Here is a 27877-nt window from a genome sequence, read left to right on the forward strand (position 1 = left end):
TAAAAACCAAGATAATACCTAAGAACTTCAGCGATGTAAGGGTTGAAACTAAAATTAATAACTAAAGAAACCAAGTGTTTCTTTAGGCATGCACAAAGTGTTCTGTGTGCCCTGTGGGAAGTCAAACTTTAACAACAAATCCACATGCAATAATCACAACCTGCTTTCTGAAAAGTTTCTGAGATCCAAAAACAATATTCAATGTTGATCAGGCATGGGGCCATTCTTTAAGAAACAAAATTCAGAAGTCCAAGTTCATCATATGACATAGCACTAGTTAGGCGGTTCTTTAGATCCTTTCAAATATTTTAGTATCAGTTTGACAACAACAGCATTGGAATTAAAAATGTTTCCTAACTTGGAATTTATAAACCAGTGTTGGTTTACTTTGAGTATAATTTTGATACAATACTCAATAGACTGATCGGTCTAAAATTCTTTGGGTCAGCCTTGGAACCTTTTTTTTTATGAATAGGGACAACTATGCTTACCCCCCATCTCTGTGGGATTTTCCCATGATGATTAATATGAGTGAACAATGAGGCAAGGACTGGGGAATGAGGCAAGGTTGTTTTATTGAGTGTTAGTTTTTTTGCAGGGTAACTTCCAGAATGTCACGGCTCTCTGTTTCAGAGGGCTGACACCTGAATCTGTAAAAAGAGTAGTGTGAACAACTTTCAGACTAAAAGCACATTTGTAATTTTATTTATTTGTTTATTTCATTTCATCAACTGAAATTGTCTAGGCAAACCTAAAGTTATAAAATACAATAACATGGTAAAACAAGATAAAAACAATAAATTTAAAATAGAATGAACTCAAAGTAAGAACCAAGATAAAAGCCACCAGCCATACTAAAAACGCATTAATGCATTTTTTAAAACACACACACACACACTAAAGGACTAAAAGGCCTGAGAAAATATAAAAGGTCTTTACTTGGCGCTGAAAGTGTAGGTGCTAGGTGAGCCCCTCTGGGGAGTGCATTCCACAACCAGGTCAACACTACTGAAAAGGCTCTCTCCTTCATATCTACCTGTCCAGCAGGGACACCCAAATAAGGCCTTTGATGATGATCTTGGGGTCCAGGCAGATATATATGCAAGGAGTCAATCTTTCAGGTAACTTGGCACCAAGCTGTTGAAGGCTTTGTAGGTTAATGCCAACTCTTTGAATTGGGCCCAGAAATGAATTGATCAGTCCCTTTAAGAATCTCGCTGGCCTATTCTGGACCAGCTGAAGTTTCTGGACCATTTTCAAAGGCAGCCCCGCATATAACACATTGCAGTAATCCAAACATGAAATAACCAGAGCATAGATAACTGTAGCTAGGCTATCTCTATCCAGATAGGGTTGTAGTTGGTATATTATCCTAAGCTGGTAAAAATGCTCTGTGTCAATGAAGTGTACTTCCAATGACAGTGCTGGATCCAAGAGCACACCCAAAATATAAAACTGTGACCTCCCCCCCTCCAGAATAGGTTGAATATCACTCACCTGGGCAGAAGAACTACCCACTTACAGTACCTCCATCTTAGATGGAGTCTCAGGGCATGTCTACACCTTAGGGGTGTAGAGGGAGGGAGGGGGGAGGATCACGGACTTACCTGCTTCCGTGATCTCCCCCAGCGTCTTGACTGCCACTCAACATCCTGGAAGTAAGAAGGGATGTCGCGGCTGCCTTTTTTTTTTTTTTTTTAAGAGCAGCCCCATGCGTGGTGAAAAACAAAGGTAAAAAAACACACCCCACGCCTAAACACACTCACACACCATGGGCACGGAGAAATGGTGAAATTGCTGGGCCCACCCCACCCCCATGGGCATGGAGCCACTCTGTGTGGCTCTTTGCCCTTTTCAGGCCCTGGGAGCACAGAGCACACGAGCTACGGTCCTTGGGATGGTCCTGGGACCGCGGCAAAAATTGAGATAACTGGGCAACCAGTTATCCCGTGAAAATGCAGGGGGCATCCTTGCCTTCCCCCAGGATCCCCTGTGTGTCATTTGGACATACAGGGATGATCCAGGGACGACCCTGAAAAATGGGGTTACAGTAGACATGCCCTCAGTTTATTTTCCCTCATCTAGTCCATTTCCACACCAAGTACTGATTCAGAACACCCACTGGTTCAGAACACCTGGATTTGATTAAAAGGAGAGATAAGAGCTGGTTGTCATTTGCATATGGGTGACACCTTAGTTCACATCCCCAGATAACCTCCAATAGTGCTTTTACATAGATGTCAAACAGCATGGGGGATAAAATAGAGCCTTATGGCACCCCCATGACATACCTGCCAAGGGACAGAGCAATAATCCCCCTAGCAGCACCTTCTGGAATTGGCTATCCAAGTAGAAGCAGAACCACTGCAGCATAGTACTGCAACAACCAACCCAGACAGCCTATCCAGAAGAATATCGTCAATGGTATCAAAAGGCACTGAGAAGTCCAACAGAATCAACAGAATAGCATTCCTCCTGTTAAATGTTTGAGTATATTGTAATATATGCATTACATTTGCATGTCAAGAAAACTGAAATATTGGTATATAAACAATGTATATTATACGGTTTCTTGAATTCAGGGATGAACTAGATGATGGCGACTTATTTATTTATAGAGAAACTTGTTTATTTATTAAATGTATTTGTTTATTCCCTTTTTAAAGCTTAAATTACCTTATGTTAGCAATAAAAGGAGATTCAAAATCAAGATTAAAATATTAATAGTAGATGCTTCAAATGATCTGGGAGTTGATGGTTTCTGTAGTCTAGATAGGATTGCTCTCCAATTTAAAGAACAGGTGTGCAGTCAGGAGTAACAAGAGCTTGGAATCCCTTTTACCAATTAAGGTCAGATCACTTACTGTGACTGTTCTTAGGGGGAAAAAGTGGTCTTGCTACTGTGGATATGTGGAGCTGCCTTTGAAGAGTGCTTGGAAATATCAGTTTGTTCAAAATTCAGTAACACCCTTGGTAATAGGAATAAGTCATCAGGAGTATATGATGTTGGCGCTGGAAGAACTTAACTGGCTTACAATTTTTCAGGAATTATTCAAAGTGCTGGCTTTAATTTTTTAAAGCTGTAAATGGCCTCGGCCCAGATTACTTCTTTAGGAGTATCTCCAGTGTGACCAAGTAGTAAGAGCTTCATAGGATGCCTTGCTCTGAACCATGCCTTTGGCAGAAATTATTTTGGTAGGGACAAAAAACAGGGACTTCTGAGTGGGACCTGTGTTGTGAAACTTCTTTCCTGAAGAAAAGTTGGTTGGTTCTGTTGCCTTGTTGGATGTGTAATGTATATTAAATAAATAAAAATAAAAATAAAAATATTATAATGGGAAGGAGAAATGTACTCAAGCATTGTTCTCTTCAGTAAAATGTCAGTGTGCATTAGGATGATTTAATAGTTCTTCGTTAAAAACAAATACTGTAAGTTTGGATTTTGTATAAACAGTAACAACATGGGTGTTAAAAATAAAAATAAAAATATGGACTTCAATAAATTTTATGTAATGATCGTTTGAAAGAAATATGAGCCAATCTAAACAGTAGATTTTTAAGATACAAATTGCTTTGTACAAACTCAACATGATGGGGAATAAATGGTAAACTAAGATCACTTGTCAATAAAGTGTGATTTAGCCACTAGTGTGACCTTTCTATGTGTATCCTTTGGTGAAAGCTTCATTTAATGCATTACAGCAGTTTGAAGACAAATTGGCCTGAAGAAATGTTTCCAAATGTAATTAAGAAGTTAAGATTGTTTCCAAACCTGCTTTGTAAACATCTGTTGGCTAGTTCATCTTTTAGATATGTGGACTAAATATCTTGCATAGGACCAAAAATATTAAAATTGGCTCTAAGTGGAGTCTAGATAAACCATGACAATTTTCTGGTCATGGCTTAGGTCCCACTGTCAGGCTCCACTCTTTCTCAGGGACACCTGTGATACACACTGGATTTTATTCAGTCCCCCTTCAAATGACATCAACTGTCTTTTGAGGACAAAACTTTTGAGAAACAAATTGCCAGTGTTTCAAGGAAGTGTGATGTAGGACTTTGATTACCCTGATATCTGTTGGGAGACAAATACTGCCAAAAAATTCCCTTCCAAGAAATTCCTGACATGTATGGGTGATAACTTTCTCCTACAGAAAGTGGAGGAAGGAACTAGAAGATCGGCAATCCTTGACTTGATATTGACCAATAGGGATGACTTAGTGGATAAAGTGGCAGTTACGGGAACTCTGGGGGAAAGTAACCACGTCATACTTGTTATAAAGGAGACAAAAGCTGAGTGTAGCCATACATGTACTCTGGATTTTAGGAAAGGTGATTTTAATAAACTCAGAACTATAATAAGTAAGGTCCCGTGGCAAGTGAGCCTAATGAGAAAAGGAGTGCAGGATGGGTGGGAGTATTTAAAAAAGGAAATTTTAAAGGCACAATTACAAACAATTCCAACAAGGAGAAAAAATAGAAGACAAAGAGGAAACCAATGTGGCTCCACAAAAAGCTTAGAGATGACCTGAAAACAAAAAAGGATACATATAGGAATTGGAAGGAAGGCCAGGCTACAAAAGAAGAGTACAGACAGGTGGCACAGAAGTGCCTAAATGGCATCAGGAAGGCTAAAGCTGAGAATGAGCTGAGATTAGCGAGGGATGTTAAACGCAATAAAAAGGCTTTCTTCAGATACGTGAGTAGTAAAAGACAGAGGAAAGAAATGGTGGTTCAACTGCTTAATGAGGATGGCAAATCGATGGCAAAGAAAAGGTTGAAGAGCTCAATTCCTTCTTTGCCGCAGTCTTCTTCTAAAAGTGGGTCTATGACCCCCCTGGAAAAAGTGGAGCAGAAGTTGAGGGGGCAGGATTGCAGTTTGAGATTGATAAACACATGGTCAAAGAACACCTAATTTCCTTGAATGAGTTTAAATCTTGAAGGCCCGATGAACTGAATCCTTGAGTAATGAAGGAGCTAGCGGAAGAACTCTCAGAACCTTTGTCTATTAGGTTATCTTTGCAAAATCATGGAAGACGGGTGAGGTGGCAGACGACTGGAGGAGGGCTAACATTGTCCCTATCTTCAAAAAGGGCAAAAAGGAGGAACCTGGGAACTACAGACCAGTCAGTCTGACATCCATCCCTAGGAAAATTCTGGAGCAGATTATAAAGAAGACAATCTGCAAACACCTTGAAATCAATGCAGTGATTACTAGAAGTCAACATGGATTTGTCAGGAACAAATCCTGTCAGACTAATTTGATCTCATTTTTTGATAGGATAACCTCCCTTGTGGACTGTGGGAATGCTGTGGACGCCATATATCTTGACTTCAGCAAAGCTTTTGACAAAGTACCACATGACATTCTGATTATCAAACTAGCTAAAAGTGTGCTAGATGGAACAACGATTAGGTGGATTCACAGTTGGCTACAGAATCGGACTCAAAGAGTACTTATCAATAGAACCTTCTCAAACTGGGGAGAGGCAACGAGTGGGGTACTGCAGGGCTCAGTCCTGGGCCCACTGCTCTTCAACATTTTTATTAATGATTTGGACGAGGAGGTGCAGGGAACGCTTATCAAATTTGCAGATGACACAAAATTGGGTGGGATAGCTAATACCCTGGAAGACAGAAACAAACTTCAAAGTGATCTTGATAGGCTGGAGTGCTGGGCTGAAAACAACAGAATGAAATTTAATAGGGATAAATGCCGAGTTCTACATCTCAGCATTTGTTTAGGACGCAGACAAGCTGGAGTGTGTTCAGAGAAGGGCAATTAGGATGATTAGGGGTCTGGAAACAAAGCCCTATGAAGAGAGACTGAAACAACTGGACATGTTTAGCCTGGAGAAGAGAAGATTGAGGGGAGACATGATAGCACTCTTCAAATACTTAAAAGGTTGTCACACAGAAGAGGGCCAGGATCTCTTCTCGCTCCTCCCAGAGTGCAGGACACAGAATAACGGGCTCAAGTTAAAGGAAGCCAGATTCCAGCTGGACATCAGGAAAAACTTCCTGACTGTTAGAGCAGTACGACAATGGAATCAGTTACCTAGGGAGGTTGTGGGCTCTCCCACACTAGAGGCCTTCAAGAGGCAGCTGGACAACCATCTGTCAGGGATGCTTTAGGGTGGATTCCTGCATTGAGCAGGGGGTTGGACTCGATGGCCTTGTAGGTCCCTTCCAACTCTGCAATTCTATGATTCTATGATCCTCCTAATAAGTGGTATTTAACTCTTAGGTCCCACCGCTGGAGTTACTTTCTATGAAGGTTTTGGCCCACTGCCTCTGGCCCTGTCTCACCTTTGCTCTATTAGGCACCACAGCCCAGCAACCTAGCCCTCAATTCTCCCTTCTGCTGCCACTATTAATAGTACCCACTTCAGGCACTTCGCCAAAGACCACACCAGCTGTTGAAATTAATGAAATTTATTAACAAGAAGTATTTGCATGTAAATCATTTTAACAGTTTCTTCAGGTTCTAATGGATCTTGGTTACAAGGCACAATGCCCATTGGTTGCAGCAAGTTCACTCTTAAATAGTTTCAAAAATGTTAAATTGAACTGATCTTTTTCTCCTTCCCAATAATCTATACTCCCAAAGTCACCACACGTAAATCCTTCTTAACCTAATCCAGTCTCTCTGTGTGTATTCAATCACTTCTACCCTATAATCACACGCTCCTCTCATGTAATCCTATACTTCTGTTTGCTCCCGTCAGCCAATACTATACATATCTGCATAGCTGTCCAGCTCCTCCCACTCTCACACAGCCAGCCAATCCAGACACTCCCCCACCACCATCCAGTCAGCACTCAGTCATTCACTCTTCCCTTCTTCTACCCTATATACGGTCCAGACCTGTAAACATAGTATATTTAGGCCTACTTACTTCCTGGAACTGTATGCATTTTAAAACCTTTTAAAGGCCTATATTCAAACATGCATATAAACAATAACTTTGCAAATATAATGGCATATAAGGCAGCTGAACATCACACCCACATACGTGCAGGAAGGCCTTTCCTCATAAGTAGGCACTTCTCCCTTGAGATCTGGTGGAATTCTGAATCCTGCCAGTGAAAATGTTGCAGTACTATGGGCAGGATTTTCTCTGTAGTGAGTGCAGTCTTTTGGAAACACCTAATTACCAAGATCAGCATAAGCACTGTAAGGTATTATCTAGAGTAGTATTAAACTTGTCTCAGCACTGGTGTTTATGCTAGAATTGGTTTGTATTTGTCACTTACATGTATATGCTAAGAATCTCTACACAAGGACAAATCCCAAAATGTATGCTTAGTTCTAAATCAACTGGAATAAAAGTCATAGCTATAGTTCTATTCTGTTCTGAGTTCCATTCTTGCACAAGAAGTATGTGTTTGCTACTGTTTAAATTGAAGATAGAAGAAAAAGTAATATTGTTACATTGGATATGTTCAATTTGATTTCAGTTTTCCCCATATTTAGCAGAGCATTTGGATTGTAACAACTGAAATGCAAGGTGATATAATGATTCAGACTATATTTCTAAATAGACTGGGATTAGTTTGGTTCCCCAAATCAGCTGTGTAATTTGTGTATTATGCAAATAACGTGGATTGGAAAGGAGTTATTGAACTTCCCTGCTGATTTCCCACTTCAAATCAATACTTTAAAAGTTGCCTTATAGGAAGGAAACATTAGCTTGGATTGTCTTAGATAATTTTGCATGTAAAATGTATTTGAAACATCTAGGACTAAATAAAAATTAAGACAATTATATATTGTAAGAGATCTGTAATCCTATGCATATTTTCCTGAGTGTAAGCCCCAGTGAACACAACTTCTGAGTAAACATGTATAGGGTTGAGCTGTTACATCTAATAAAGTAATCTCAACTGTCTTGCAAAAGATCAGGTTATCGTTCATAACCAGTCTTTTTTCTTATGCATGGAAGTTATTTACTTTCTGCCTCTTTGTGCATAGCTTGGTGTTTTCTCTTTGTTTTTTGTCTATCGTAACACTTCTAGATGTAATTTTTATTTCCTGATTCTGCTACCGGTGTAAAATAATTATTATTAACAGAGCAGTTCTTTACACATCTATTCAGAAGTAAGCCTCATAGAGTAGGGTGACCATATTTCGGAAACCAAAAAGGAGGACACCTAGTGTGTGTGGGGGGGGAAGCAGCTTTCTGAGTCCTGCAGAAAGTACGTTATTCCCCCGCCACCTTAAAGAACCCGATTGGAGTGGAGGAGGGGAAAGGATTTCATTCTGCACCACCACCATCCACTCCAATTGAGGCCTTTTCTATAATGTCCACGAATGACCCACTTTCCCCTTTAAGACCTCAATTGGAGCTCAGGGTGGGGGAATGATGTGCCTCAAGAAAGCATGTCATTCCCTCCTGCCATGCTAATGGCAGCCTTAAAGAGGAAGGTGTGTCATTCCAGGACATTATTGAAAATTATAGAAAATCCCCCCTGACACCATGGAAAGAACAAAAACCAGGACAAATCCGGGGAAATCCTGACAGTTGGTCACCCTATCATAGAGTTCAATTAGGCTTACTCCAAAGTAAGTGTAAAGTTTTGAAGACTGAGTTATTAAGCTTTATGCAAACTATCCCTACCCCTTTTAGAACTTTCTTAAAAACTACTGTAAAATTGGTGGTTAGAAGTATCATGGGGGGAAAGTGAGAATAGATTAGGAGGGAAGTGAAAAGTGTTTGGATGAGGCTTATCTGAGGCATTTGAAAAAGTGGATTAATTTGGAGCACACAAGAGGAGGGGTAATTCTTTGCAGAACATAGAAAGGAAGTTTATTTTCTTCTAGCTGCATGTGAAAACCCTTACCAAAACAAGAGGTTGCATATTTATAGGGACTTACTTGCGAATGCAGTAAATAAGCATAGTCTGATATGCTTTAGGATATCTGGTGGTGGTGAAACAAAGGTCAGCCATTAATACTCATCAGGCACTTTTGCCCCTAGGAAGGCTGGTTAGGGACTATTGCCTTAGGGTGAGCATACCCCCATCCTCCACTATCCCGTTGTGCAAATTCCCTTGACAGCGTTGCTATCTTATTGACAGTTGTTGCTACCTGCCCATAGCCAGTTTGCTTATTTATTTAAATGTCTGACTTGTCTTCCTATGCCAAACTGTACTTGAGTCTCACAATGAAACTATAAATGGAAAATAAAAAGGATGACATCATCTGAACAGATCTCTGCTTGCACAATGTGACTTTCCCTTCCTGTCCTCCCCTACAGTCCTGAAAATGTGCCCTGGAGGGGGTCCCATCCCTCTGGAGCAGATTTGGAGGGTGAACAGAGGGGCTGCAGAAAGGGAGAATCTGTTTTGTGGCAGTGTTCATTCCACCGGAGGATAGTCACTTGTTGACAGACACAGTTAGATACAACCCCTTATCATAAATACAAACTGTCAATAAACAGTTAAAAGCAGCAGAACATCAAACAAACCAAGGCAATAGAACTGCTTGCTGGAATAAAATAGTCTTTGCTACCTTCCTAAATGTGGTGTTAGCAAGTCATTCAGTTTCAGAGCATACCAAAGAGACCCCATATTGGTAAGAGATCACAGCTTTTATCCACCAGGCTAACTATATCTTGGCCAGGCAGGTCTGTGCCTCTCATAAAGACACCAGTCTTATCTTTAAAAGGGGCACATTTTTCCTGTGCTACTTCAACTTAGGAGTTTCAATGTTCTCCAGTATCTTGTCTTCATGAATGGGTCATTCAGATCCAAGGAAAGATATAAATTTCTTGGAGGTCCTTCAGCATGTTCAACGTATTCTTTACCCACTCTATCCCTTTTTGAGTGTGTGTGTGTAGGTAATTTGGCTCTAATTTTTAACTTGTATTTGGTTAGAGAAGTTGTCTTGATGCATAGGGTGACACTGTGTCATGGACCATCCATAAGGCTTAGGTTTTCAATTCGCATTAAAGGCTTCCAGGTTCATCATTGCTATTGTATTTATGTTTCAATTGCAGTTGTTCTACCAAGTCCATTACCCCAAATCAACTGGTGCAGTTTAAATTCATGCTTTCTCTAAAGTGTGTGTGTGTGTTCTTGCATGGAGTTTCCTCTTAGTCATAGACGCTCTATGACCAGTGTCTAAAGATACTTTGATTTAGTAAATGCATATCTTTAAGAATGTGGGATTTTTTATCACATGTTTATAAAAAGAGCACATTCAATAACAGTTCAGGGGCCAAGTGCAGCTCCCTAGGCAAGCTGTTCCACAATTTGGGAAGGTCCTCTTGTATTTCAGACAAGGGAGAGTGGAGGTCAGTCTCCGGAGTAAAACAGTTTCCAGGAGAGTTCATATGGGAGGAAGAGGATCTGAAAGCATTTTATTTATTTATTTATTTATTTATTACATTTTTATACCGCCCAATAGCCGAAGCTCTCTGGGCGGTTCACAAAAATTAAAACCATCATAAAACAACCAACAAGATAAAAATACAAATACAAAATACAATATAAAAAGCACAACCAGGATAAAACCACGCAGCAAAATTGATATAAGGTTAAAATACAGAGTTAAAACAGTATAATTAAATTTAAGTTAAAATTAAGTGTTAAAATACTGATTGAATAAAAAGGTCTTCAGCTGGTGACGAAACGAGTACAGTGTAGGAGCCAGGCGGACCTCTCTGGGGAGCTCATTCCACAACCGGGGTGCCACAGCGGAGAAAGCATCTTGTCCCTTTGTCATTTAGGGTTTGAAAGGCTAAAGCCAGCACCTTGAATTGAGTCTGAAAATGAATTAATAAGCAGTTAGGGTATCATGAGTAAAGTGCACTGATCTAGTCCATGCCAGAATTCTGGCAGTTACATTCTGGACAACTGAAGTTTCTGGATTGTCTTGAAGAACAATTCTTTGATAGAGCATATTGTGATGCAAATAGATGGGCAGACATATTGTATATCAAATAGATTATATGATGCAGTTATGTCATGTTACAATATGGATGGATTATTGACAGATGTGGACAGTGTAAATCAGCAGGTGTGGCCCTTTATGTTTGAGGCAGCTATATTGTTCTGCACTGCTGGTGGAGCTGTGTATTTGTGGATACTCCTTGGCATTTTGAATTTATAAATCGGAGCACAAAATAGCTTTTAGTAATATTTTCTCAGTCTAGCCTACCTCATAGGTTGTCGGGAGATTAAAAATACAACTCTGGGTTCCATTGATGAACAACAGGGTAATACCTTTTGGGAGTGATGATTTAAAAATGTAAGGTTTCCTTTGCCAGTGGTCATTCACAGCTTTGTTGAGTGGATTGCCACTTGCCAGCAATGATTGCTGAGGACACTATGTTAGAAATTTTATAAAGTTGTATTAGCAGGCACTTTATTTTTCAGACTCCAGGCCTAACTAATCATACTTGAAAGGTTGTCACACAAAGGAGGGCCAGGATTTCTTCTCGATCCCCCCAGACTGCAGGACACAGAATAACGGGCTCAAGTTACAGGAAGCCAGATTCCAGCTGGACATCAGGAAAAACTTCCTGACTGTTAGAGCAGTACAACAATGGAACCAGTTACATAGGGAGGTTGTGGGCTCTCCCAAACTAGAGGCCTTCAAGAGGCAGCTGGACAACTACCTGTCAGGTATGCTGTAAGGTGGATTCCTGTATTGAGCAGGGAGTTGGACTTGATGGCCTTATAGGCCTCTTCCAACTCTACTATTCCATGATTCTAGTTGCAGTCATCAGATTGTCTTATTGATATAACCTGTCTAATTCTGTACTTTCAATAAATATTCAATTTGTTTTAATTTTAGGTAGATGCGGTGGAGAGTGAACCCAGGAGTTTTATCTTTATGAGTGAGGATGCAATGACAAATCCTGAAAAACTAATGGTTCTAATTCATGGTAGTGGTGTTGTTAGAGCAGGACAGTGGGCAAGAAGGCTTATTATAAATGAAGATCTGGACAGTGGCACTCAAATTCCATATATTAAAAGAGCTATTGAGGTAAGTGAGTTATGAGGCCTTTTGAAGTATTTGTTTGTACTGTACTGGTAATTATCCATAATTACGTGACATCTAATTTTCTTAATTTATATCAGACATGTATGTCTACCTGCTAGGTTTTTTTTTCTTCAAAACTCCTGTAAAATAATTATTTTGTTTCAGGAAAACAGTTGTTGTTTACTTATATTGAAGACTGTTACAGGAACAGACATGTGGTCTGTAGAGCAGATAAATCAACTGATGTTTTTTCTTAAATTTCATTTCATCAGCTTAAAGGTTTTCCTTATCTGTATTTCAAGCACAAATTATTCTGCCTATTATTACAGGAAGTTGATCCTAGAAGGTACTTGAGCTCCCACCCTTTCAAAAAGAAATGCTTTTAAGTATGTTTTATGAATCATAGAAGTGGATCTATTAAAATCAGTTGGGCTAAGTCAGATGCTTAACACAAAACATGCACTTCAGTATTTCACAGTGCTGTGTTACAAAGCTCTTACATTGCTGCAGAAGAATAGTCTCATGGTTAATTGAGAATGTCCTGATTTTAGGGCTTTCTGATATCTCTCGTTGTGAGATTCCTGATAAACCATGAGAAAAACATATCTTTTTTTATAAAAGTTACATTTCCAGCCTATACTATTACATAATAAAGCTTATTATTAGAATGTCTGAAACCACAGAAAAAGAAATAAAGTGTAGGCAACATTTTTTCTTAATTATGTTAAAGTAATTATTGGGGGGAAATGATATTATGAGTTGAAACTAAACTGTTTTAATAAGCTTCAAAGGAAGGGTTTGATATTTCTGTCAATTTCAGTTTTTAAAAATAAACTTCTGATTTCTATAAAAAAAATCATCATTAATGCAGAAAAAAGCAAATTGACATAATCATTTCTCTATTTTATCCAAATAGAAATGGAATCTTTGTGTCGTACTGAAATGTAAAAGTTTGGAAGAACTATTCGATCTGTATTGTAATTCAATCTGTGTTGTAATTCCAGTTTTTAGAGGAATCTGGATTATCCACTGTGGATACATCCATTAAAAAAAAAACTTCTTTCAGATCTTCCAACCTCATAGTTTACATCCATGCTTTCGGCCATGTAAATTAGAAAATGCTGATTCATTGTGTGAATTGTTCAGTTCAGACAGACAGGCCAAACAATAGTTTTCAGAAACCATAATTTAAACCTTCAACTGTGGTTTAAACTTCCATATATATAGCAAAATGTGTTCTAGAGCTGCTTCTCTACTTTCTTTTTCCATCTGCTCAACTCTTAAGTCTCTAGTGCAGTGGCCTCTAGAGGCAGAGTAACGGCTGTAACTATCATTTGCCAGTTCAGTGCAAACCTAGTTTAAACATGATTTCTGATTCTGGATTGCTGTCTGAATGCAAAGCATGGTTTGTCATTGCATAGTTTGGTGTAATTTCCCATTTTCTCATACATTTTATGAGTATATGGGGAAAACCTCAATAGAAAAAGCATGTCTGCATTTGAGATACATGCATAAATTCCCGACTGCTGCATTAAAATAAATGGAGGAGCTATAGTGGGTGTGGGGAGCAACTTGGAGATTCCCCTTCTGGAACTGTTAGAACAGGAAGATGGTTGGAGTATGTCAACGAACACAATTATTTTTCATGAACTTGGTTTTAGTTGTGCTAATAAAAAAATGAAACTAGCAGGATTCTTGCTGGCATTTAATTCTCTTTGTTATTTTTGTACACTTCACCTTGATCTGCAAGGATGATCTGTATGCATTTGAAGGTGCTTCACGAGAGAAAACCCACATTTGGTATGCTGGGGTGGGCTTTGTGCAGTGCTCTTTGCTAGAGTGAGACTGTGCAGAGCACTGCCAAACAGATGGTCGGCACTGTCACATTGGGGTGTGTGTGTGTGTGTGAAGACTGATTCACTTCCTGTACAGATGACTGCTATGAATGAAGATATCAGAGTAGGGGAATGAGATTGTGGTAACTGGGCCCTCCCCTGGCTTTCATACATTCATTGGATCTTCTGTATGGAGCTGGTGTGTATTTGCAGAAAATCCACTGAATATGTAGAGATCAGGAATCAAGGAAGGGGCTTGCCACTGTTCTAGCTCTCCTCCTCCTCCTCCTTGCAGTCATTGTTTGTATGAAGAAGAATCTTGCTTGGCATGATTCTAATGCATATTTATTCAATGTCCATCCATATAATATAGTTTGTAGTGAACAATACTGCATGTTTTCAAGCTCTTTTACATTATTGCTTTGAGTTAGTTTATTATATTTTATATGATTAATTTAGTGATGGTAATCATTCTGTAAATGTATATAATAAGATACTGGATGTTATAAAAGTGCTTCCGTATCCTAAACATATACATACAAATTCTGGGTAAATACTATCAAATATTCAGAGTATGAAATATATATTCTGTTTCAATTTTTTTCAAAGTATTTGTTGCTGTAAATTATATTTATTAGTAATATGTTGTAGTGACTGCTAAATTTGGATAAAATGGATTACTATCCAAATGAGTATTATACAGAATTTTTTATACACTGGTTATAAGTAGGTAATTAGTCATAAATTTGTGTAAACACAATAAAAAGATTGCTCAATGAAAAATGAGAGGGAAGATTAAATGCTTGGAGTAATATTATATTGACAGACCATATAAGCCCACACTAGCCCCCATGCCAGCAAAGGAAAACAATGAGATGACAGCTCTAGTGTTTGGAGAGAGGTTGTTAACGACAGCTTATTCCTTTATGATTTCAACTCTTGACAGAAGACAGGTCTGCTTGTTGCATCATGGCAGATGTATCATTACCTTCTGGCCCTGTCATGACTGAATTGGAATAAACCCACTTGCAGTTCTGAAAATCCAATTACTTTGTGGAAGTTTAAGCACTGTTTCTGTGATTCATGTGCAGATGTGTATAAGCATCACTGTAGTAGCTGTTTGTTCTTGAATTCTAAGTGTTCTAAAGTTTCAAATCTTTAAGATTACAGAGTAAATTAAACATACGACGATTTTTGTGTGTATCATTGTTAAGACAGAATATAAGCCCTTGCATTATTTTGCAAATACTTTTATATGGACCTATTTAAGTCTGCCTGGATATATGTGTTAATTTAAAGGTGCATTTTTCAAAGCGTATAAACTTTTACTATCTAGGCACTGGTAAAAGGTACCTAGCCAATATTTACTAGTTTCGTGTTTCTATATTTTGTGTTTCATGTCTCTGTATTTCATTTTAAGGATGTGGTGTTCTTTTCTGTTTGTTCATATTGATATTAGAATTCTGTATTTTTCCACTTTTAACTTGTGGGATACCTTACAGTGACTCTGGAGATTAGACAAGAGAGAAAGGAGGTGTGGATTTATGAAAGTATGTCGAAAGCCTTGGGGTTTGGGTATGATCGGAATTTCAATAGAGGTTGAGATGAGTGTAAATGCATAGAAGGCAAGCATAAAAATCTTGTTTAATTTCTGTCATATTGTTCTTTTTTAGTCACTCTGATGTCTTTTTCAAATCTGCTTTTCTTTCCAGCTTTGTGCTACTATATCCAAGATCTGTGCCCCTCCCCCACCTTTGTATTTCGTTTTAACTGCTGATCCCTTTTCTGTGGTGCTTCTGCCTTTAAGAGGCCTGAATTGCTGAATCAAAGCCGTTTTGGGAGGGAGACAGTGTTTAAGATTGTGCAGGGTGAGAATCTCTGGGTAGAAGGTAACACTTCCTGCAGTTATAATCAATGCACTTGACACTTTCAAAGGCAGGAGAAGCCATGACTTGCTCAGGGGTTAAACTTTTTAAATAACCTCCCCAGGGAAAGATGCCGTCAATAAAACATAATAATTAGTTGAAGATTCTTGAGTAGCCTTGGTTAAAAATGAGAAGATTATAGGGTAAATAGAGATTTATTTATCCAGTCTTTTGTTTCTTAAACTTCAAACTTTAGTTTAAATTCAATGTAGCTCTTAAGAATTAATCTGCTTTACTGCTTTTTTAAATTATAGAAAACTGTGTTTTAGTTGTGTGAAAATACTTTGATTCATAATAGTAAAATAACTATAACATATCATGGTTCTTCCTATGGTCAATAAACCTGCCCCTTTCTTCTTCCTGCATATAGGGCAGCATGGAATTTAGATAAATAAATATATAGAATATTCATTCTCTCTCATTCTCTATATAGAATAGATACAAATTGATTTTTCCAACTACATTGTACAAATGTTAAATTTGTATATATTTAATGTACTGACAAAGATTAAATGCAATCTGTAGCATTTAAAGACTGTAGGACTCAGAGTCAAGGTAAATATGAGGCGGGTTAACCATTTATAGGAAACATTAATTTAAAGCTACATTCATATTTTATTTCTTAATAATTAATTTTTGAAAGGTCTAGTTACTTGTTTAAACTTGGAGCTTTCCATTTACTTCTGCATATGGTATGAAGCTTTTCAAATCCATAAGATAATTAAAATGCCTCCAAACAGTGTGTAGAAAATACTAAATATTGATAAATAATGTATGAATTGGTTTAGTATGAAAGAATCCTGTTTGTCATTAATTATTTATTTAATATTTGCACTTTAAGAAAATGTAAAGAAAACTGAAATCACTGCTATGGTTTGGGATAGTAACCCAACATGGCTTTAGCAGATGTGTAAGCTAAATATTTCATAAATGCAGCATTGATTGTTTCTCCCACTCCTCTTTGGTGCTTTCAAACAGTTCATAAATAGTTGAGTTTTATTTTATATACATTTTAAACTCACACTTACTGCACACTAATCTAGAAGACTAGATTAGGATACCAGAGATGCAAACAAACCTCCTATCCATGTAAATTTGTCAGTGTGCTGTCTACATATACTATATTGAGCCCCATGTTCATGTTTTGCATACAGGCATCGAGCCCGCTAATGGACTGGATTATACTTTTAATATCCAGAAATGTCTATTAATTTTTGATTTTAAAAGATGTGTTCCTTACATATTTTTTTAAAGTGTAAAAGTGAAGAAATGTATTTTGCACTGAAGTATGATTAGATTATCAAAAACCATACAGTCGGTCTGCACTCTCACTGGACCTTTTTGATTCAGGGGCGTTTTAAAACCATTTGCAATGTGTATGTTTTTTATTCATTAATTTGTTCATTTATTTTTTGTCAAAAAGCACACAAAGAAACATACGATTAGTAAATACCAAATACTATAATCCTAACAGTAAGAACAATAACTCATTTTAAAAAGGGAATAACGAACACTAAATGGTTGTCTTCCCCAGCTGTACATTTGCTTAATTACACATCAAGCTATGAAATAAAAAGAACACAGGATTCAGGAGAAAGCATACAACAAATGAATATAAACTGTCCTTACATATCACAGGTCTGGAGTTCCTAACTAGACAGAATTTTACATAGCATTGGCAGCTACATTTGAAGTATAAAATACATGGCAAGCGTAACAAGTTTTTTTTCTTGTGCGAAGACCCCTGGGGTGTGTCAGTGGAAGAGTTTGCAGTTGGGCACTACTTCCAAAAGGTATATGGGGTAGTTTCAGACAGCAATATCTGTTTCACCCCATCCATCTTTCCTGCTTTGGAGCGTGCCCTGCATGGCTTAGACTTCTACTATACAAATGCCAAACAACCACCAGCTTTCTCTCAACTTTGGAGCTGCGATGTGGCAGGGATTGCCAAGCAACTGCTCAGAAAATCTTGCCCAACCCTGTGGTTTCTAAGTTGGAAGGAAAGCTGGAAGTTTGTGATGTTTGCCATAAGGCAGCACCATTCTCATCATGGCAAACCTGGTGAGTGTATTTGATGAAGTCTGAGAGCATCTTGGTTGAAGACTCCCAGGTGTTGTGTGAATGAGCTGGAAAGCCCAGAATAGAGCTCAAACATCTCTTCAGTAGAATTATTGCTTACCCATCTCAGCATTTCTCAGTGTTTCATCGACTGTGGGTCTACTTAAGCTAGCCAGCTGAGGGTGAAGTGGATAACAACAGATTCACCAGCTTTCAGGTATGTAAGAAAACATTTCCTTCCCAAAGAAAATGGGAATATTCTAAGAGGCACTCAGCCTAGATGCCTTGGCATATGCTAAAGGTTGCTTAGCCCTTGGGTCTAGAAGTTTTCTCAAAAAGAAGTGACAACTCTACATAACTCACAAGTGCCCAGAAGTTAGGACTACAATGACTCATGAGTCCATTGCATTTGCTGAAGAGAAGAGATATCTGGCATGGAAGTCTCATGTTCAAGGTGGCCAAGTGTGTGTGCAACTGGATGGATGGCATGTATGTGTGTGTGTGTGTGTGTGTGTGTGTGTGTATACAAGCACACACACTGCACACTCATCCATCCACTCTCTCACACACATCACAGCCCTTTCCACAAACACACACTTAAGATTATTATTACTTCACACACTTCTGCTGTCTTGGTTAAGATCACAACCAACTCATGCTGTTTTCTTCCATACTGTGCCCTATTCCTCCTTTATGCGATCTGGCAAAGTGCTTTATAAAACTTCTAGTGCTGAGCTGGGCTTAACTGGATTCCAGAATATTCTAGTAAACGATAATTTTGTAATACTTTTTTTGTTTTATTATTGTTTTTAAACTGACTAATTGATCAAGTATTTCTTAAAAATTCATTAAGTGCCAATCCTAACAGGACATATAACATGCTTAACATTCTGTCCAGCTGCCAAGGCAGTGTTGATTTTTAAAAATATGAGTCATTATTTAAAAGATCTTGCAATTCAGCAGGGAGATAAGTGTTTAATTCAGAGCATTAAATTTATGGCCAAATAACATTATTTTACCTGCTATGCAGCAGAGCAGAATATTAGTTCAGGTATATAAATTCAAGTATTCTTAAGTTCTGTTGCAAATCTGCCACTATAAATAATCAGGAAATAAATTTTGCATAAGGATTCTCATTCAAAATTATGTAGTATCAATCTTCTCAAAATATGTTATTCCTTTGAACAGTAATATGTCAGTTTTGATCAAAAACTTTATAAAGTTAAATAGCTCTGTGAAAGCAAAATGTAGTTGTTGATAATTGTCTTTTTCTTGAAATTAACAAATTATAACATCAAAACATTTCCAGTGAGGTATGTAGTAGGTCATTTGCAGCTGCAGGCGTTTTTTCTCCCTTCAGGATGTGCTTGTTTAGTTTCTCTCACTTTCTGCCTGTGGCACTGTATAGTGAAATTCAGACATGTTCTTCCTCTCCAAGGAATCTCCAGGGTTGAGGATAACTTATACAAAATTAATAAATGGTGTTGCTTTTTCATTATCACCCTTCTAGTGCAATTTTCTATGTGTGTCTTATATGAAAAAATACATTTTTAAGACACATTTATTACAGTAAAGCATCGTTTCTGCTTTAAAATTTATTATTTGAAAGGACAGGAAATGGAGAGGAAATATATAATTAAGGAACCTTAACTGTGATTGTATGTAATCCAAAGCCCAATAGTAAAAACTAGAGATGTGAAAACCTGGAAAAAGACTTGGATTTTTTTGGGGGGAAACCGTTTTCCCGCATGAATTAATTCCACCCCATACAATGCAAATTTCTATGTGTTTCTTATATGAAAAAAGGGTTGTTTAAGGATCCATTTGATACAGAAAAGCAAAATTTCTGCTTTAAAATTTATTATTTGAAAAGACAGGTAATTGAGAGTAAATATATAATTAATGAAACTTAACTGTGACTGAATGTAACCCAAAGCCCCAATAATAAAAGCTAGCAATCTGACGGCTTGCAAAAAGACCAGAAAAATAGTGAAAAAACTAGAAAAAGTTAAGTTCCTCCCCCACAGGGTGTTTTTTTTTTTTTTTTTTTGAAAATTTGGAGAAAAAACTACCCCCCGCCATGAATTTTACCCACACCCCAATTTTTTTCTGGGTATTTCCAGGCCTTCATATCTTGCATAAAATCTTATCATAACAACTGTATAAAAATGTTGAAAGTGTTATGAATCCTTAACAACTTGAAAGCATGATTAGTGACAAATCATTGTCTCAAATATAGAGTTATAAGACATGGTCTCTTATTATATCATTATATACATTCCAACTGCAGTGACTTAGCAAGACCATTATCAATATTTAAGTCTATGTTACAGCCCTCTCCATCATGGTGCCCTCTACATGTTTTGGACTTCATCTCCCCGCTGCCCCAGTCAGATTGGGTATCATTGGTAACTATAGTCCTAAACATCCAGTGGGCACAAGGTTGAGGGAAGGTTGCAGAAACTTTACCGTTTGTAAATTTTTTTGTTGTTGTTGCCTATAGTTGTCTGGTGATTAAACCACCATTGATTATCGTATCGTCTGAACCTAATCAATATGTCAGGCCACATTCTTACACTTAAGTGAAAATTGTGATATTTTAACATTAGTTAGATTAAAAAATATATCAAAACTTAATGTCCCTTGACTCTGTGTATATGGCTACAGGCGCTCTTGTTAAAAGAAAAACTGATGAAATTCTAATATCCTAGAGTAGAATATTTCATACTGATAATGGCTATAGTGCAATGGGCAAATTTTGTACAAATGAAGAAAATAATCCCTATTATAATTGTCCAAAACATAAAACCAAATTAAAACCAGCAGCAGAATACAGTAGTCAAAGCACTAAAACAGTTATTAAAATGCCTGAGCAAACTAAAAGGTCTTTACCTGGTGCTGAAAAGACCATAGCATAGGTGCCAGGCAAACCTTTCTGGGAAGAACATTCAACAAACAGGATGCAACCACTGAAAAGTAACTTTTTCTTGTAGCCACTCTCCCTGCCTCGTTCAAAAGTTGATAACGTTATTAGGTCTTCGATCCATTGCATTATGGGAGGTGTGAATTTGTCCTTCCAGTATGACAGTATAAGTTTTTTGGCTGTTGTAAGGGCCCTGAAGATCCATCTGCACTGACCATGTGTTAACTTCCAAGAAGTCAGTAGGTAATTTAGGAGGAGATGCACATTATTCCATATTATAGATTGTTTCAGTACAAAGTTCATACTTATTATAACCTGCTCCTCAAAAGGGGCAACTACAGGGCATTGGAAAAACATATGAGTTAAAGAAACAGTAGACGCATTACATCTCCAACAATTATGCAACTTAGACCAACCCTTATTGAAAAGGCATTGTGGAGTCCAGTAGACCAGAAACATTTTTTATTTTATTTTTTGGCTGAATAAGATGTAATCTGAGATCTATAGAAGCTTAAGATACAGATGCTAGAATAACCGTCCATTGGTTAGTCAAGATAGGGCACTCCAAATCTCTATTCCGATCTAGTTTTAAACTATGGGTATCATATTTAGTTGCTGCTATTAAATACTTACATATATGAGTCGTAGATCAACGTGTCAGTTCAGCTATTATAAGTGTTTCTAATAATGCTGGAGACATGGAAGATTTGATACTGGTCTGTAATTATTAAGGTCAGGGGGTCCAGGGAGGGCTGTACCACTGCTTCTTTTCAACATGATGGTCAAACAGCATCTCCTTCCTGGGTGAGCAGCCAAGAAAGACAGGGGTCGAGAGGGAAAGTTGCCCTCACTTCTCTAAGCAGCTTGTCCACATTTTTGGTACTCACCAACTGAAACTGATCCAGTGTAATCCTACTCGCAGAGTTGTCGGACGCTCCATTGTCAGCTTCTGCTGTAATGATTGTGTCTAAGGCCTTAGCTAGACCAGGCTATATCCCCGCGGCTTGACCCCGCTCCACGCGATGCGCACAGGGTGCAGCGCTCCTCAGGAGTGCTGCGCCCATCGGGGTTAGAGGAAACCAAATTAAATTAAAAAAAACACTTACCTTCAGTGCATGAGCGTTTGTGTTCTGCCGTCGCTTTAAGATTTTCTTTTTAAAAAAGCAGGTGCGACGCCTCTCTTCCTGAGGACGTCGCGCCTTACGTGCAAACGGAGGAGGGATCTCGTGTTAATCACAACACAAGATCTTCACTCCTCCATTGCATGGTAAAAGGTAGGTCTAGCTAAGGCCAGAGTTGACTCTTATCCGAGAAATTTTATCTGTGAAATGATTGTTAAAGGCATCACAGTGAACTACTGAAGGCTCTAAAATTGGGTGTCTGAGTTGGATCATAGATACAGTATGAGGGTATTCAAAGGCATTTGAGTTGTCCTTTGTAGGTATGAAAACTGTTGGTACAGAATTGACTTGTTATTTGCATGCATTAAACCTGTTGTGTGGGGCTTGCTGTGGAGTAGACGTGCATATAATTGAGCTGTGTTTTATATGCTTGGTGAGAATTAGTAAGAATTACATGTGGCCATGCCCACTTTGCTTTCTCTGTTGTTGTCCCTGTCCCATGCCCTTAGGCCAGACCACTGCTGGAATGCAGCCCCCAAGTTCCTTCCAAAATCGGAATTTGAACACTAGGCCAAACAAGGTTCATCATCCCTGCTTTAGAGAAAGGTATTGCAAAATCATCTACAGAGGCTCACGCTCACATATTTGTTTTGTTTGTGTGTGTTGACTTTCAGTAGGTTTTGTATTTCACCAAGAATAAAGAGTGTTTTGTTAAAGTGCTTTTGTGCATTCATGTAGAAGACAGCTGAATTCAGACACCTGTTGAATGCTGTCAATGCATTCACATAATTTTGTTGTTTGGCTCACAATATAGCAAAAAGTTACAAACTGAGGAGATTTGAATTCTAAACCAGGTAATTACGAACTTTGGCAACATCAGTAGTCAGTAACATGCATGAACATAAGAACATAAGAAGTGCCATGCTGCATCAGAGCGAGGGTCCATCTTGTCCAGCACTTTGTTCACACAGTGGCCAACCAGCTGTCGACCAGGGACCAACAAAGCAGGACACGGTGCAACAGCACACTCCAACCCAAGTTCCCCTGCAACTGGTGCACACAGGCTTGCTGCCTTGGATATTGGAGGTAGAACATCACTATCAGGGCTAGTAGCCATTGATAGCCTTCTCCTCCAGGAATTTATCCAACCCCCTTTTAAAGCCATCCAAATTGGTGGCCATCACTATATCTTACGTTCGTGAATTCCATAATTTAACTATGCGCTGTGTGAAGAAGTACTTCCTTTTATTTGTCCTGGGGAACCCCAACCCACCCAAATCAGTTTCTATATTTTGAGAGAGGGAGAAAAATGTCCCTATCCACATTCTTCACACCATGCATAATTTTGTACACCTCTATCATGTCTCCCCTCACTCTCCCTTTTTCCAAGCTAAACAATCCCAGTTGATGTAACCTTCCCACCACAATCTCAAGATCTCTCTCTTGTTTGATAACCACCAGCTCAGATCCTATCAGGTTATACTTGAAGTTGGGTTGTCGTCCCCCCTCAATGTGCATCACCTGCTTACATTGAACCGCATCTGCCATTTGGATGCCACTCTCCCAGCTTGGAGAGATTCCTCTGGTGCTCTTCATAATCACTTTTTGTTTTAATCACCTTAAATAATTCAGTGTCGTCAGAAAACTTGGCCACTTCACTGCTCACTCCTAATTCCAGATCATTTATGAATAAGTTGAAAAGAATTGGTCCCAATACCGATCCCTGTGGGACCCCACTATTTACTTCCCTCCATTGGGAGAATTGATAATTTATTCCTACTCTCTGCTTTCTGTTCTTTAAGCAGTTATCCATAAGTGGACCTCTCCTCTTATTCCATGACTGCTAAGTTTGTTCAGGGCTCTTTGGTGATGGACTTTCTCAAAAGCCTTTTGGAACTCCAAGTAAACAATGTCCACCAGATTACCCCTGTCTGCATGTTTGTTGACACTCTCAAAGAATTCTAGAAAATTAGTGAGACAGGACTTGCCTTTGCAGGACATGCCCTTCTATATGCTTACTAATTTTGTCTTTAATAATGTTTTCAACCAATTTACCTGGAACAGATGTCAAACTAACCAGCCCATAATTTCATGGATCCCCCTGGATCTCTTTTTAAAAATTAGTGTTACATTGTCCATCTTCCAGTCATCTGGTACAGATTGCTGAGTTTAGGGACATGTTGCATATTTTGGTGTGAAGGTCCGCAATTTCAAATTTGAGTTCTTTGAGAACGCTAGGATGGATACCATCTTGGCCTGGTGATTTATTTGCTTTCAGTTTGTCAGTAAGGTTGAGAACTTCATCTTTTGTCACCACTGTTTTCCTCAGTTCCTTACACTCCCTTCCTGAAAGCATCAGTTCAGGCACAGGCAAATGTCCTGTATCTTTTACAGTGAACACCAATGCAAGAATTAATTCAGCTTCTCTGCAATCTCCCTGCCCATCTTTAGTACTCCCTTAACTCTGTTGTCATCCAACGGTTCAACTGCTTCCCTAGCTGGTTTCCTGCTTCTGATATATTTAAAGAATTCTGTATTGTTGGCCTTGATATTATTAGCAATATCCTCTTCAAAAATTTTTTTTGCATCTCTTATTGTTTGCTTGCATCACCTTTGTGCAAGCTTATGCTCCCTTTTATTTTCTTTGCTTTGACAAGATTTCCATTTTCTGAAGGAAGCCCACTTTTCCACAATAGTTTCCTTGACACTGCTTGTTAACCGTGCTGGTGATTTCTTGGACTTGATGATACCATTCCTAACCTGTGGAATACATTTTAGTTGAGCTTCTAGTATTATGTTTTTGAATAAGCTCCATGTACTTTCCAAGGATTTAACCCTCTTGATTCCCCCTTTCAACTCTCTTTTCACCAGTTCTGTCATTTTAGAAAAGTTTCTTCTTTTGAAGTCAAATGTGACTGTGTTGGATTTCCTGGGCAGTTTTCCATTCAAATATATATTGTTACCGATTGGTTCAACAATATTTACATCTTGTATTAGGTCCTGGGCAACACCACTTAAGATTAAGTCCAGGGTCACCTCTCCTCTGGTCGGTTCCATGACCAACTGTTCTAGGACACAGTCGTTTAGGACATCAAGAAATTTAACCTCTTTGTCATGATTGGAATATGCATTTATGAAGTGCATATCCATGAACGCTCTCTAGAGTCTTCCGCATCTAGTAAGAATACTTTGATAGAAAAAGTTATTGGTGCAAAGGTTTCTGCCAAAATTGGAAAACTATTGTCATAGAACCAACAGCAGAAGAACCAAATTTAGCTCTTAGGTTTTCCATGTAGAATCCCTTTGCATATAACGACTCTCTTATTTTTTCTAAATGTCTTTACTTATTGTTGCAATCGCTTTGTGCTATGGTGTTAGCTGTCTTATGTTCGTGGAAAGATGGGATATAAATTGAATGTATTAAATTAATAAATATAGAATATGAATCTCCCATACAATGAATGTGTGGGATGTGTACAATTTCAAAGATTTGACAGGACTATTTTATGTAGAGAACCTTTCTACCAAATGTATTTGTTTTAAAATTTGCATGACATCTTTCTACCCAAAGTGGGGAATTGAATTACAGTAAAATGAAATTGTAGCAAAATACATTGAAAATACAAGCAACATTAAAATTATGAAGGAAAATAAGTCAGGGCAAATAGATGCAACCGCAAGAACAAAATCAGATTTTCAGCCTTAGCCAAACTCTGTTGGGAGGTTGTATGATCAATTTTCAAGAATTAATGTGATTTTAGACTTGTGTTTTAACTGGTAGTTTGAATTGATTGTATTTGAAATATCAATTAATGAATATCCTTTGCTGAATAAAAAAATAGCTATGATTATCGAAATATATTAAGGTATCATTAGAATTGCTTAATGATGTTGACTTATTCACTTTCCCAAAATGTTAGTTTTTCTTGCCTGTTTGATTACACAGTTTTTCATGCCTGATTGATTACACAGGCAAATCTATCATATATATTTTAAACCAAATGAATTCTCATAATGACTATTTCCATGTTCAGCTAGACCTGTTGTTTGTTTTATGCCTCTCCCTGTGTATTTATCTTCTTGACTGTAGGCTGAACATGATTTAATTTAGAACTGGGGGTGTAGGAGGCAAGAGAGGACTAATTAAAGGACGTGCATATGCAGGAGTCCATCTGGGTTGCTACACTCTTCCCCCACTAACTGAAAAAGTAATTTCCATTGGGGAGAAAACATTTATCTGAACATTACATACTTAAACATCATTGTTAAATAGATGAATGCATATTACGTAGAATTTTCCAGTAATTCTAAGTTTACCAAAATTATAACTTCATACTAGGCTGTTCATTTATTCTAGTTAAATATTTATAAAATAATTTCTTTACAATTGGGACTGTCAAGAAATACTTTTGTAAGCCGCCATGAGAGCCTTTTTTGGCTGAATGGCGGCATAAAAATGCTTAAATAAATAAATAAATAAATAAAGGACGAGCCTTGGCGCAATAGACATGGGCTGACCCTTGGAAATAGGCAAAGGCAACGCTACAATCCAGAGTGCATTGTCCAATGCAGCTTTTACTAAGTTCATTATAGTGTGTACTGGGGACTTTGAAGCAGAATCTTTACAGATTTACCTGAATATGAGCTTTATGAGGCACCATCCACATGCGTGGTTTGACAAGTCCCTGCGCCACAGGCTTGTACTCTAAAAACAACAATAATTTAGTAGTGAACTTTGCTGGAGTCAAGAAAAAACATTGAGGGGTTTCTAAGCAAGATACCCTTTGCCCCGCTTCTGCCCTGGCCTCTCTTCCTTCTCTTGTCACTCTTATTCCCCCCCCCCTTAACCAGGCAGTTTGAAGTGAATGAAGACGTCTCCTTTCTTTTTCCTAAACTTTTTACAGAGAGTTTTGCTGCCTAGTGCACCCGACAATCTCTGTAAATAGTTTAGAAAATAGAAAAAATGATTGCTTCCTTCCCCATGCCATGATGTTGTTACTTGCTTTTCCTTAGTTCCCCTATTGCTGCCAAAGCCCCATCCACATAGTCTGAGATGATTCTGTGTAAAACTGGATTTTCACCATTTTGTATTTGCTCATTCCATGGCACATGCTGCTGGCTAATATGGAGTATACTGGGGGGAAACCACTGTCACAGGGCAAACCTCAGCAGTAGAAACTGCTGTATGTGGGCAGAGTGCCTTGACAAACGACACTTCATCAACCAATTTCTTTCCTTTTTTTCTCCCTTACATTCATTATGCTTGGGGAGAAAGAGTGGTGATTTTTTTTCATCACAAAAACAAGTTGCTGATTTTCTCAGAAATAACCCTCATTGAACAGGGTATGATCTACTTCTGGGCAGACATGGTTGAGGCAAAGAAAGGAAAGAATCAGGAACATTGGCGTGCGCACAGGGGGTGCAGAGGGTTCCATTGAACCCCCTAATGTGCCGCCGCCGCCATGTTTGCCCTGTCCTTGCTGAACCCCCTCTGAGGCCGCTGCGGGCCGAGCCAGGCGCCGTCACTCCGGAGACGGGTCAGAGGGAAATGTGCAGCGCCGCCCGTCAGAAGCCACTCCAGCGGCTGCGCCCGCCCCACTCCGGTTCCTGCTCCTCCTCCGGCTCCGCGCCTCGTTGTGGCTGCAGCTGCGGTTCCTGCTGCTGGGCCTGGCGGGGGCGGGGCCTGGCTAGGTGTATGGCGGGGCCAGTAAGTGCCGTTTGGGCTTCCCTGTGGAGCGGAGACCTTTGTGGGTGCGTTTCTCTGCTGCTTTCCCCAGTTACCTCCTTCCGCCTTTCTCTTTCCCCGCGAAGGGCCAGAGCAGGGAGAGTGGCCGGCGTGCGTGTGGGCGGGCGAGGGGCTGCCGCGCTTCCCGCAATTCACTCGTCAGGCAGGCACGTTCCTTCAGGGGCAAAGACAGATGTTCGGGGAGAAGGGCTGCTCTCCCATTTCCAATTTACAGAGACCACTGGAAGAGACCTGCTGCCAGCTCTCCTCACAGAGGAGAGCTGGCAGCAGCAACGAG

The 27877-nt window shown here is 38.8% G+C and overlaps 1 protein-coding gene across 5 annotated transcripts in view; it reads left to right on the forward strand.

Moving 5' to 3' along the window:
* ARB2A (ARB2 cotranscriptional regulator A) overlaps positions 1 to 27877 on the forward strand; it is a 289998-nt gene that overhangs the window by 38442 nt on the left and 223679 nt on the right. For 4 of the 5 annotated variants that reach the window (XM_063129606.1, XM_063129611.1, XM_063129609.1 and 1 more), the window contains one exon: positions 11804 to 11995. The exons of the other annotated variant lie outside the window; for it this stretch is intronic. In XM_063129606.1, the coding sequence (XP_062985676.1) occupies positions 11804 to 11995 (192 nt within the window). The remainder of the gene's footprint in view (positions 1 to 11803; positions 11996 to 27877) is intronic. 5 annotated transcript variants of the gene reach the window in all.

This window comes from Elgaria multicarinata, chromosome 6 (assembly GCF_023053635.1).
Source record: "Elgaria multicarinata webbii isolate HBS135686 ecotype San Diego chromosome 6, rElgMul1.1.pri, whole genome shotgun sequence".
Taxonomy (NCBI): Eukaryota; Metazoa; Chordata; class Lepidosauria; order Squamata; family Anguidae; genus Elgaria; species Elgaria multicarinata.